This window comes from Gobio gobio (genome assembly GCF_949357685.1).
Source record: "Gobio gobio genome assembly, chromosome: 10".
Lineage (NCBI taxonomy): Eukaryota > Metazoa > Chordata > Actinopteri > Cypriniformes > Gobionidae > Gobio > Gobio gobio.
The window spans coordinates 16617250-16631085 of NC_137116.1; the positions used below are offsets into that span (position 1 = coordinate 16617250).

At 44.1% G+C, this 13836-nt stretch overlaps 1 protein-coding gene across 2 annotated transcripts in view; it reads left to right on the forward strand.

Moving 5' to 3' along the window:
* The window catches only part of lrrc2 (leucine rich repeat containing 2), a 29544-nt gene that overhangs the window by 6376 nt on the left and 9332 nt on the right, over positions 1-13836 (forward strand). For both annotated transcript variants that reach the window (XR_013817334.1, XM_079827549.1), the window contains exons 3-8: positions 2835-2956; positions 5195-5250; positions 5322-5478; positions 5562-5698; positions 12128-12273; positions 12768-12920. Coding sequence is in view for 1 of the 2 variants with exons in the window: in XM_079827549.1 (XP_079683675.1) it covers positions 2835-2956; positions 5195-5250; positions 5322-5478; positions 5562-5698; positions 12128-12273; positions 12768-12920 (771 nt within the window). In the remaining variant the exon portion in view is untranslated. The remainder of the gene's footprint in view (positions 1-2834; positions 2957-5194; positions 5251-5321; positions 5479-5561; positions 5699-12127; positions 12274-12767; positions 12921-13836) is intronic.

Below are 13836 nucleotides of genomic sequence, written 5' to 3' on the forward strand. Positions count from 1 at the left end.
CACAACTAAACACAAGCAAACACAACTACACACAATCAAACACAATCAAACACAACTAAACACAACTAAACACAAGCAAACACAACTACACACAACTAAACACAACTACACACAATCAAACACAATCAAACACAACTACACACAATCAAACACAATCAAACACAACTAAACACAACTTAACACAATCAAACACAACTACACACAATCAAACACAATCAAACACAACTAAACACAACTAAACACAATCAAACACAACTACACACAATCAAACACAATCCCCTCATCCCCTCATCCCCTCATCCCCTCATCCTCTCATCCCCTCATCCTCTCATCCCCTCATCTTCGCATCCCCTCATCCTCTCATCCCCTCATCCCCTCATCCCCTCATCCTCTCATCCCCTCATCTTCGCATCCCCTCATCCTCTCATCCCCTCATCCTCTCATCCCCTCATCCTCTCATCCCCTCATCTTCGCATCCCCTCATCCTCTCATCCCCTCATCCTCTCATCCCCTCATCCCCTCATCCCCTCATCCTCTCATCCTCTCATCCCCTCATCCCCTCATCCTCTCATCCCCTCATCCCCTCATCCCCTCATCCTCTCATCCTCTCATCCCCTCATCCCCTCATCCTCTCATCCCCTCATCCTCGCATCCCCTCATCTTCGCATCCCCTCATCCTCTAATCCCCTCATCCTCTCATCCCCTCATCCCCTCATCCCTTCATCCTCTCATCCTCTCATCCTCTCATCCCCTCATCCTCTCATCCCTTCATCCTCTCATCCCCTCATCCTCTCATCCCCTCATCCTCTCATCCCTTCATCCTCTCATCCCCTCATCCTCTCATCCCCTCATCCTCTCATCCCCTCATCCTCTCATCCCTTCATCCTCTCATCCCCTCATCCTCTCATCCCCTCATCCCCTCATCCTCTCATCCCCTCATCCTCTCATCCCTTCATCCTCTCATCCCCTCATCCTCTCATCCCCTCATCCCCTCATCCCCTCATCCTCTCATCCCCTCATCCTCTCATCCCTTCATCCTCTCATCCCCTCATCCTCTCATCCCCTCATCCCCTCATCCTCTCATCCCCTCATCCCCTCATCCTCTCATCCTCTCATCCCCTCATCCTCTCATCCCCTCATCCCCTCATCCTCTCATCCCCTCATCCTCTCATCCCTTCATCCTCTCATCCCCTCATCCTCTCATCCCCTCATCCTCTCATCCCTTCATCCTCTCATCCTCTAATCCCCTCATCCTCTCATCCCCCTAATCCTCTCATCCCTTCATCCTCTCATCCCCTCATCCCTTCATCCTCTCATCCTCTCATCCCCTCATCCCCTCATCCTCTCTTCCCCTCATCCTCTCATCCCCTCATCCTCTCATCCCTTCATCCTCTCATCCCCTCATCCTCTCATCCCCTCATCCTCTCATCCTCTCATCCCCTCATCCCCTCATCCCCTCATCCTCTCATCCCCTCATCCTCTCATCCCCTCATCCCCTCATCCTCTCATCCCCTCATCCTCTCATCCCTTCATCCTCTCATCCCCTCATCCTCTCATCCCCTCATCCTCTCATCCCCTCATCCCCTCATCCTCTCATCCTCTCATCCCCTCATCCTCTCATCCTCTCATCCCTTCATCCTCTCATCCCCTCATCCCCTCATCCTCTCATCCCCTCATCCTCTCATCCCTTCATCCTCTCATCCCCTCATCCCTTCATCCTCTCATCCTCTCATCCCCTCATCCCCTCATCCTCTCATCCCCTCATCCTCTCATCCCCTCATCCTCTCATCCCTTCATCCTCTCATCCCCTCATCCTCTCATCCCCTCATCCTCTCATCCTCTCATCCCCTCATCCCCTCATCCTCTCATCCCCTCATCCTCTCATCCCCTCATCCCCTCATCCTCTCATCCTCTCATCCCCTCATCCCCTCATCCTCTCATCCTCTCATCCCCTCATCCTCTCATCCCTTAATCCTCTCATCCTCTCATCCCCTCATCCTCTCATCCTCTCATCCCTTCATCCTCTCATCCCCTCATCCTCCCATCCCTTCATCCTCTCATCCCTTCATCCCCTCATCCTCTCATCCCTTCATCCTCTAATTCCCTCATCCCCTCATCCTCTCATCCCCTCATCCCCTCATCCTCTCATCCTCTCATCCCCTCATCCCCTCATTCCCTCATCCCCTCATCCCCTCATTCTCTCATCCTCTCATCCTCCCATCCCCTCATCCCCTCATCCTCTCATCCCCTCATCCTCTCATCCCCTCATCCTCTCATCCCCTCATCCCCTCATCCTCTCATCCTCTCATCCCCTCATCCCTTCATCCTCTCATCCCTTCATCCTCTCATCCCCTCATCCCCTCATCCTCTCATCCTCTCATCCTCTCATCCCCTCATTCCCTCATCCCCTCATCCCCTCATTCTCTCATCCCCTCATTCTCTCATCCCCTCATCCCCTCATCCCCTCATCCTCTCATCCTCTCATCCTCTCATCCCCTCATCCCCTCATTCCCTCATCCCCTCATCCCCTCATTCTCTCATCCCCTCATTCTCTCATCCCCTCATCCTCTCATCCTCTCAAAACCATCCAGACAGCTCTAAAATATAAACACTGGCTTCCCTCTGAATCAGAGTCAGACTAAACAAGTTTTGGAAGAAGGACTGATGATGCATTTACTCTCTTTTTGTGTTAATCTTACAAAACGTTACGTAGTGCAGGAATGGAGACGCTCTGCTTCAGTGTATTTGACTGATATTGTAAAGCAAGCTGTCATGTAGCAGAAGTGTGTGTGTGTGTGTGTGTGTGTGTGTGTGTGTGTGTGTGGTTTGTTTAGAGTGGATCAGCAGTGGCAGTATCGCATCGCGTGCAGGAAGCTGAAGAGTGCAGAGGTCGCGGCGCTGCACTGTTACCTGGACCGGTCATGTGATCAACACATTCTACACACACAACACAACGGTACGAGCAACAAACATCACGGCCAAACACACAGATATACATAATAAAGGCTAGATGTCTCGTGGTTCTCGCGCTTCAGTGGTTCAGAGCGTATCGAATGAATCAGTGAGTCGATTCAGTGGTTCGGAGTGTATCGAATCAGTGAGTTGATTCAGTGGTTCGGAACGTATCGAATCAGTGAGTCGATTCAGTGGTTCTGAACGTATCAAATCAGCGAGTCAATTCAGTGGTTCGGAGCGTATCAAATCAGTGAGTTGATTCAGTGGTTCGGAGCGTATCGGATCAGTGAGTCGATTCAGTGGTTCTGAACGTATCAAATCAGTGAGTCGATTCAGTGGTTCGGAACGTATCGAACCAGTGAGTCGATTCAGTGGTTCGGAGCGTATCGAATCAGTGAGTCGATTCAGTGGTTTGGAGCGTATCAAATCAGCAAGTCAATTCAGTGGTTCAGAATGTATCAAATCAGCGAGTCGATTCAGTGGTTCGCAGCGTATCAAATCAGCGAGTCAATTCAGTGGTTCGGAGCGTATCAAATCAGTGAGTTGATTCAGTGGTTCGGAACGTATCGAATCAGTGAGTCGATTCAGTGGTTCGGAGCGTATTGAATCAGTGAGTCGATTCAGTGGTTTGGAGCGTATCAAATCAGCGAGTCAATTCAGTGGTTCGGAATGTATCAAATCAGCGAGTCGATTCAGTGGTTCGCAGCGTATCAAATCAGCGAGTCAATTCAGTGGTTCGGAGCGTATAAAAAAACAGTGAGTTGATTCAGTGGTTCGGAGCGTATCAAATCAGTGAGTTGATTCAGTGGTTCGGAACGTATCGAATCAGTGAGTCGATTCAGTGGTTCGGAGCGTATTGAATCAGTGAGTCGATTCAGTGGTTTGGAGCGTATCAAATCAGCGAGTCAATTCAGTGGTTCGGAATGTATCAAATCAGCGAGTCGATTCAGTGGTTCGCAGCGTATCAAATCAGCGAGTCAATTCAGTGGTTCGGAGCGTATAAAAAAACAGTGAGTTGATTCAGTGGTTCGGAGCGTATCAAATCAGTGAGTCAATTCAGTGGTTCGGAGCGTATAAAAAAACAGTGAGTTGATTCAGTGGTTCGGAATGTATCAAATCAGTGAGTCCATTCAGTGGTTCGGAACGTATCGAATCAGTGAGTCCATTCAGTGGTTCGGAACGTATCGAATCAGTGAGTCCATTCAGTGGTTCGGAACGTATCAAATCAGTGAGTCGATTCAGTGGTTCGGAGCGTATCAAATCAGTGAGTCGATTCAGTGGTTCGGAGCGTATCGAATCAGTGAGTCCATTCAGTGGTTCGGAATGTATCGAATCAGTGAGTTGATTCAGTGGTTCGGAACGTATCGAATCAGCGAGTCGATTCAGTGATTCGGAGCATATCGAATCAGTGAGTCGATTCAGTGGCTCGGAACGTATCGAATCAGTGAGTCGATTCAGTAGTTCGGAACAAATCGAATCAGCGAGTCGATTCAGTGATTCGGAGCATATCGAATCAGTGAGTCGATTCAGTGGTTCGGAGCATATCGAATCAGTGAGTCGATTCAGTAGTTCGGAACAAATCGAATCAGCGAGTCGATTCAGTGATTTGGAGCGTATCGAATCAGCGAGTCGATTCAGTGGTTCAGAGCGTATTGAATCAGTGAGTTGATTCAGTGGTTCGGAGCGTATTGAATCAGTGAGTCGATTCAGTGGTTCAGAGCATAGATATACATAATAAAGGCTAGATGTCTCGTCCGCTGCTGGCCAATGGAGGTCGACGTCCGCACCTGGCGGCCATCTTGTCACACTCAGCTCGCTCACTCATTGTGTTTTCAAGGTGCTTGCACTTTTTAAATAACCATAACTTGCTCAATTTTCTACCGATTTTCAAACGGTTTGGTTTGTTATAAACGTCAGAGATGTAGTTAAGACACTGCCTACTTATGAACATTTTTTCATAATTTGTTCAAGCATCCATAATTATAGCCACGTTAATAACGTTTGTAAGAAACCAAACCATTTGTAAATCCGTCCAGATTTCAGTGAGATAAGAGAGTTTGTGTTCAGATCACTCGCCTTACATCAGGAGCCACAGACAAGATGGCCGCCAGTGAGGAGTCTAGCCTTTATTATGGATATCTATGGCCAAACACACCAAAATAAAAGTTTTTGTGCAAATGCTGTTTAAAGAACATCATTGAGACACACCGATGTGACCTCTGACCTCTGCCTCCTCCAGACGCCGACACTGAGAACGAGAAGTTCATTTTCAAGCTGAATGGAGATAAATGGATGGTAACTCTCTGGAAGCGCTTGTGTTGTTCACATGCATCCGTTCTGTCCGTGACTCTGATTGTGATTTGCAGAAATTACCTGAAGATCTTCAGTTCATGACGTATCTGAGGGAATGGCACATCCACGGAACGAAGATTGGCCAGATCCCCACGTACATCGAGGCCTTCGTGGATCTGCGTGTGCTGGACGTCCCGAAGAACGGCCTGACGAAGCTTCCTGTGGAAATCGGTGCGGACTCCAAACCTCAGATCTCAGGAATACTCTCTGTTCCACACGCCAGAAATCAAATTCAAACGTCTCGTCTTTCACAGGGAAACTCGTCAGCCTGAGGGAACTAAATGTGAATTATAATAAACTGCTGAGCATTCCAGCTGAACTCGGAGAGTGTGAGAATCTAGAGCGATTAGAGATGACGGCCTGTGGAAACCTGTCTGAGCTTCCCTTTGAGGTACGACATGATCCTCTACTCAATCCTTCACAGCTGAATATAAATCATTCCTGTAGACTCATTCTTTTATATAACAGATACTGTCTATCCCAGAGAACAGGGAACGTTCTGTCAAGAAACGTTTGCACAAAAACATTATTTATACATTGTTCAATTGTAGAACATTTTTAAATGTAACTGCTTGTTCAAGAACACTCAGAGAACATTCAAGAGTAACACTCAGAGAACACTCAAGAGTAACGCTCAGAGAACATTCAAGAGTAACGCTCAGAGAACACTCAAGAGTAACACTCAGAGAACACTCAAGAGTAACGCTCAGAGAACACTCAAGAGTAACACTCAGAGAACACTCAAGAGTAACACTCAGAGAACATTCAAGAGTAACACTCAGAGAACACTCAAGAGTAACACTCAGAGAACACTCAAGAGTAACACTCAGAGAACATTCAAGAGTAACACTCAGAGAACATTCAAGAGTAACGCTCAGAGAACACTCAAGAGTAACGCTCAGAGAACACTCAAGAGTAACGCTCAGAGAACATTCAAGAGTAACGCTCAGAGAACACTCAAGAGTAACGCTCAGAGAACACTCAAGAGTAACGCTCAGAGAACACTCAAGAGTAACACTCAGAGAACACTCAAGAGTAACACTCAGAGAACACTCAAGAGTAACACTCAGAGAACACTCAAGAGTAACACTCAGAGAACACTCTAGAGTAACACTCAGAGAACACTTAAGAGTAACACTCAGAGAACACTCAAGAGTAACACTCAGAGAACACTCAAGAGTAACACTCAGAGAACACTCTAGAGTAACACTCAGAGAACACTCAAGAGTAGCACTCAGAGAACACTCTAGAGTAACACTCAGAGAACATTCAAGAGTAACGCTCAGAGAACACTCTAGAGTAACGCTCAGAGAACACTCAAGAGTAACGCTCAGAGAACACTTAAGAGTAACGCTCAGAGAACACTCAAGAGTAACACTCAGAGAACACTCAAGAGTAACACTCAGAGAACACTCAAGAGTAACACTCAGAGAACACTCAAGAGTAACACTCAGAGAACACTCAAGAGTAACGCTCAGAGAACACTCTAGAGTAACACTCAGAGAACACTCTAGAGTAACACTCAGAGAACACTCAAGAGTAACGCTCAGAGAACACTCAAGAGTAACGCTCAGAGAACACTCAAGAGTAACACTCAGAGAACACTCAAGAGTAACACTCAGAGAACACTCAAGAGTAACACTCAGAGAACACTCAAGAGTAACGCTCAGAGAACACTCAAGAGTAACACTCAGAGAACACTCAAGAGTAACGCTCAGAGAACACTCAAGAGTAACGCTCAGAGAACACTCAAGAGTAACACTCAGAGAACACTCAAGAGTAACGCTCAGAGAACACTCAAGAGTAACACTCAGAGAACACTCAAGAGTAACACTCAGAGAACACTCAAGAGTAACACTCAGAGAACACTCTAGAGTAACGCTCAGAGAACACTCAAGAGTAACGCTCAGAGAACACTCTAGAGTAACACTCAAAGAACACTCAAGAGTAACACTCAGAGAAAACTCAAGAGTAACACTCAGAGAACACTCAAGAGTAACACTCAGAGAACACTCTAGAGTAACACTCAGAGAACACTCAAGAGTAACACTCAGAGAAAACTCAAGAGTAACACTCAGAGAACACTCAAGAGTAACACTCAGAGAACACTCTAGAGTAACACTCAGAGAACATTCAAGAGTAACACTCAGAGAACACTCAAGAGTAACGCTCAGAGAACACTCAAGAGTAACACTCAGAGAACACTCAAGAGTAACGCTCAGAGAACACTCAAGAGTAACACTCAGAGAACACTCAAGAGTAACACTCAGAGAACACTCAAGAGTAACACTCAGAGAACACTCTAGAGTAACGCTCAGAGAACACTCAAGAGTAACGCTCAGAGAACACTCTAGAGTAACACTCAAAGAACACTCAAGAGTAACACTCAGAGAAAACTCAAGAGTAACACTCAGAGAACACTCAAGAGTAACACTCAGAGAACACTCTAGAGTAACACTCAGAGAACACTCAAGAGTAACGCTCAGAGAACACTCTAGAGTAACACTCAAAGAACACTCAAGAGTAACGCTCAGAGAACACTCAAGAGTAACACTCAGAGAACACTCAAGAGTAACGCTCAGAGAACACTCAAGAGTAACACTCAGAGAACACTCTAGAGTAACACTCAGAGAACACTCAAGAGTAACGCTCAGAGAAAACTCAAGAGTAACGCTCAGAGAACATTCAAGAGTAACACTCAGAGAACACTCAAGAGTAACACTCAGAGAACACTCAAGAGTAACACTCAGAGAACATTCAAGAGTAACACTCAGAGAACATTCAAGAGTAACGCTCAGAGAACACTCAAGAGTAACACTCAGAGAACACTCAAGAGTAACACTCAGAGAACATTCAAGAGTAACGCTCAGAGAACATTCAAGAGTAACACTCAGAGAACATTCAAGAGTAACACTCAGAGAACACTCAAGAGTAACACTCAGAGAACACTCAAGAGTAACACTAAGAGAACATTCAAGAGTAACGCTCAGAGAACACTCTAGAGTAACACTCAGAGAACACTCTAGAGTAACACTCAGAGAACACTCAAGAGTAACGCTCAGAGAACACTCAAGAGTAACGCTCAGAGAACACTCAAGAGTAACACTCAGAGAACACTCAAGAGTAACACTCAGAGAACACTCAAGAGTAACACTCAGAGAACACTCAAGAGTAACGCTCAGAGAACACTCAAGAGTAACACTCAGAGAACACTCAAGAGTAACGCTCAGAGAACACTCAAGAGTAACGCTCAGAGAACACTCAAGAGTAACACTCAGAGAACACTCAAGAGTAACGCTCAGAGAACACTCAAGAGTAACACTCAGAGAACACTCAAGAGTAACACTCAGAGAACACTCAAGAGTAACACTCAGAGAACACTCTAGAGTAACGCTCAGAGAACACTCAAGAGTAACGCTCAGAGAACACTCTAGAGTAACACTCAAAGAACACTCAAGAGTAACACTCAGAGAAAACTCAAGAGTAACACTCAGAGAACACTCAAGAGTAACACTCAGAGAACACTCTAGAGTAACACTCAGAGAACACTCAAGAGTAACACTCAGAGAAAACTCAAGAGTAACACTCAGAGAACACTCAAGAGTAACACTCAGAGAACACTCTAGAGTAACACTCAGAGAACATTCAAGAGTAACACTCAGAGAACACTCAAGAGTAACGCTCAGAGAACACTCAAGAGTAACACTCAGAGAACACTCAAGAGTAACGCTCAGAGAACACTCAAGAGTAACACTCAGAGAACACTCAAGAGTAACACTCAGAGAACACTCAAGAGTAACACTCAGAGAACACTCTAGAGTAACGCTCAGAGAACACTCAAGAGTAACGCTCAGAGAACACTCTAGAGTAACACTCAAAGAACACTCAAGAGTAACACTCAGAGAAAACTCAAGAGTAACACTCAGAGAACACTCAAGAGTAACACTCAGAGAACACTCTAGAGTAACACTCAGAGAACACTCAAGAGTAACGCTCAGAGAACACTCTAGAGTAACACTCAAAGAACACTCAAGAGTAACGCTCAGAGAACACTCAAGAGTAACACTCAGAGAACACTCAAGAGTAACGCTCAGAGAACACTCAAGAGTAACACTCAGAGAACACTCTAGAGTAACACTCAGAGAACACTCAAGAGTAACGCTCAGAGAAAACTCAAGAGTAACGCTCAGAGAACATTCAAGAGTAACACTCAGAGAACACTCAAGAGTAACACTCAGAGAACACTCAAGAGTAACACTCAGAGAACATTCAAGAGTAACACTCAGAGAACATTCAAGAGTAACGCTCAGAGAACACTCAAGAGTAACACTCAGAGAACACTCAAGAGTAACACTCAGAGAACATTCAAGAGTAACGCTCAGAGAACATTCAAGAGTAACACTCAGAGAACATTCAAGAGTAACACTCAGAGAACACTCAAGAGTAACACTCAGAGAACACTCAAGAGTAACACTAAGAGAACATTCAAGAGTAACACTCAGAGAACATTCAAGAGTAACACTCAGAGAACACTCAAGAGTAACACTCAGAGAACACTCAAGAGTAACGCTCAGAGAACACTCAAGAGTAACGCTCAGAGAACACTCAAGAGTAACACTCAGAGAACACTCAAGAGTAACACTCAGAGAACACTCAAGAGTAACGCTCAGAGAACACTCAAGAGTAACACTCAGAGAACACTCAAGAGTAACACTCAGAGAACACTCTAGAGTAACACTCAGAGAACATTCAAGAGTAACACTCAGAGAACATTCAAGAGTAGCACTCAGAGAACATTCAAGAGTAACGCTCAGAGAACACTCAAGAGTAACACTCAGAGAACACTGAAGAGTAACGCTCAGAGAACACTCAAGAGTAACACTCAGAGAACACTCAAGAGTAACACTCAGAGAACACTCAAGAGTAACACTCAGAGAACACTCAAGAGTAACGCTCAGAGAACACTCAAGAGTAACGCTCAGAGAACACTCAAGAGTAACACTCAGAGAACACTCAAGAGTAACACTCAGAGAACATTCAAGAGTAACACTCAGAGAACATTCAAGAGTAACACTCAGAGAACACTCAAGAGTAACACTCAGAGAACACTCAAGAGTAACACTCAGAGAACACTCAAGAGTAACACTCAGAGAACACTCAAGAGTAACACTCAGAGAACACTCAAGAGTAACACTCAGAGAACACTCAAGAGTAACACTCAGAGAACACTCAAGAGTAACGCTCAGAGAACACTCAAGAGTAACACTCAGAGAACACTCAAGAGTAACACTCAGAGAACACTCAAGAGTAACGCTCAGAGAACACTCAAGAGTAACACTCAGAGAACACTCAAGAGTAACACTCAGAGAACACTCAAGAGTAACGCTCAGAGAACACTCAAGAGTAACACTCAGAGAACACTCAAGAGTAACACTCAGAGAACATTCAAGAGTAACACTCAGAGAACATTCAAGAGTAACGCTCAGAGAACACTCAAGAGTAACACTCAGAGAACACTCAAGAGTAACACTCAGAGAACATTCAAGAGTAACACTCAGAGAACATTCAAGAGTAACGCTCAGAGAACACTCAAGAGTAACACTCAGAGAACATTCAAGAGTAACACTCAGAGAAAATTCAAAAGTAACGCTCAGAGAACACTCAAGAGTAACACTCAGAGAACACTCAAGAGTAACACTCAGAGAACACTCAAGAGTAACACTCAGAGAACACTCAAGAGTAACACTCAGAGAACACTCAAGAGTAACACCCAGAGAACACTCAAGAGTAACACTCAGAGAACATTCAAGAGTAACGCTCAGAGAACACTCAAGAGTAACGCTCAGAGAACACTCAAGAGTAACGCTCAGAGAACACTCAAGAGTAACACTCAGAGAACACTCAAGAGTAACACTCAGAGAACACTCAAGAGTAACACTCAGAGAACACTCAAGAGTAACAAGATTCAAGATTCAAGATTCAAGAGTTTTATTTGTCACATACACAGTTATATACACAATATACAACTGGCAGTGAAATGTAAACAGGTCCGCTCCATGGACAGTGCAAATAACAGTTACAAGAAATTAAATAGAAATAGAATAAAGTTAGAATAAAAAGTATTAACATAAGTAGAATTATAAATAAATCAAGTAAAAGATAAAAATAGGAAATAAGATAAAAATAAAAATATAAAAAATATGTGGATGATAAGTGAGATAAACTGTAGACTTAAAAATAAGTGGTTAACATAAAATATATAATATGTATATATAAAGAAGTATAATGTGCAAGGTTTATTACAGGTTGTTACGCAGTAACAATAGGGACGTAAAGTGCAGTGCAATTGCAGTATGTGGATGTTAATGTTGAAAGACCGTATGTTTATGCGTGTGCGGGGGTGAAGTGAGTCACGTGACTGAGTTCAGGAGTCTGATGGCCTGGGGGAAGAAACTCCTCCTGAGTCTTTCAGTCTTTGCCATCAGGCTACGGAAGCGCTTACCAGATGGCAGCAGGGTGAAGTGAGAGTTTGCAGGGTGATTAATGTCTCTGATGATTTTAGTAGCTCTACCTCTGCAGCGTTTGGTGAAGATGTCCTGCAGAGACGGGAGAGCTGAGCCTGAGATGCGCTCGGATAAGCGCACCACTCTTTGCAGGGCTTTGCAGTCGTGACTGGTGCTGTTTCTAACATTCCTATGTTTGAAGAATGATACATTGGAACATTCCCTTAACACTCACATAACCAAGATAAAGTATTTTAACGTTTTGAATATTCAGAAAAAATGCTTTCATATTTTTTTTATATTTTGTTCTTTTTCAGCTGAGTAACCTCAAAAAACTGAAGCACTTGGATATGGCAGAGAACCAGTTTGCCAGTATCCCGATCTGCGTCCTCCGCATGGAAAGCCTGAAGTGTTTGGACATCAGCAACAACAGACTCAGAGACCTGCCTGAAGACATCGACAGGTGTGTGTGTGTGTGTGTGTGTGTGTGTGTGTGTGTGTGTGAGTGAGTGTGTGTGTGTGTGTGTGTGTGTGTGTGTGTGTGTGTGTGTGTGTGTGTGTGTGTGTGTGTGAGTGAGTGAGAGAGAGAGACTGAGTGAGTGAGTGTGTATGTTTGTGTGTGTGTGTGAGTGAGTGAGTGTGTGTTTGAGAGAGAGAGTAAGTGTGTGTGAGAGAGAGTTAGTGAGTGAGTGTGTGTGTGTGTGTGAGAGAGAGAAAGTTAGTAAGTGTGTGTGAGAGAGTGTGTGAGAGAGAGTTAGTGAGTGTGTGAGTGAGAGAGTGAGTGAGTGAGTGAGTGTGTGTGAGAGAGAGTGAGTGTGTGTGAGAGAGTGAGTGTGTGTGAGAGTGTGTGTGTGAGAGAGTGAGTGTGTCAGAGTGAATGTGTGTTTGAGTGTGTTTCTGTTGATAATCTTGAAGAGAACACACACACACACACCTCATGAGTCTGTCCTCCATTAGACTCGAGGCTTTAGAGACGTTGTTCCTTCACAAAAACAAAGTGCGGTACGTTCCGATGACCATGACGAACCTCGTCCAGCTGAAGATGCTGGTCATCAGCGCAGATGAGCTCTACAGCATCCCGTCCCAGATCGTCGACAGTCCCGACATCAAGTAAGAGCGAATCCGCACAGACACAGAAATCCTTATCGATATCGGCTGATATATGATCGTTTTAATGTTATCGTTATCGGCCACCATATCAGTATCGGCTGATATATGATAATTTTTAATGTTATCGGTACCGGCTACCATATCGGTATCGGCTGATATATGATCATTTTTAATGTTATCGGCCACCATATCGGTATTGGCTGATATATGATCATTTTTAATGTTATCGGCCACCATATCGGTATTGGCTGATATATGATCATTTTTAATGTTAAAGTTATCGGCCACCATATCGGTATCGGCTGATATATGATCATTTTTAATGTTATCGGCCACCATATCGGTATTGGCTGATATATGATCATTTTTAATGTTAAAGTTATCGGACACCATATCGGTATCGGCTGATATATGATCATTTTTAATGTTATCGGCCACCATATCGGTATCGGCTGATATATGATCATTTTTAATGTTATCGTTATCGGCCACCATATCGGTATCGGTTGATATATGATAATTTTTAATGTTATCGTTATCAGCAACCATATCGGTATTGGCTGATATATGATAATTTTTAATGTTATCGTTATCGGCAACCATATCGGTATTGGCTGATATATGATAATTTTTAATGTTAACGTTATCGGCCACCATATCGGTATCGGCTGATATATGATCATTTTTAATGTTATCGTTATCGGCTACCATATCGGTATCGGTTGATATATGATCATTTTTAATGTTATCGTTATCGGCAACCATATCGGTATCGGCTGATATATGATCATTTTTAATGTTATCGTTATCGGCCACCATATCGGTATCGGTTGATATATGATCATTTTTAATGTTATCGTTATCGGCCACCATATCGGTATCGGTTGATATATGATAATTTTTAATGTTATCGTTA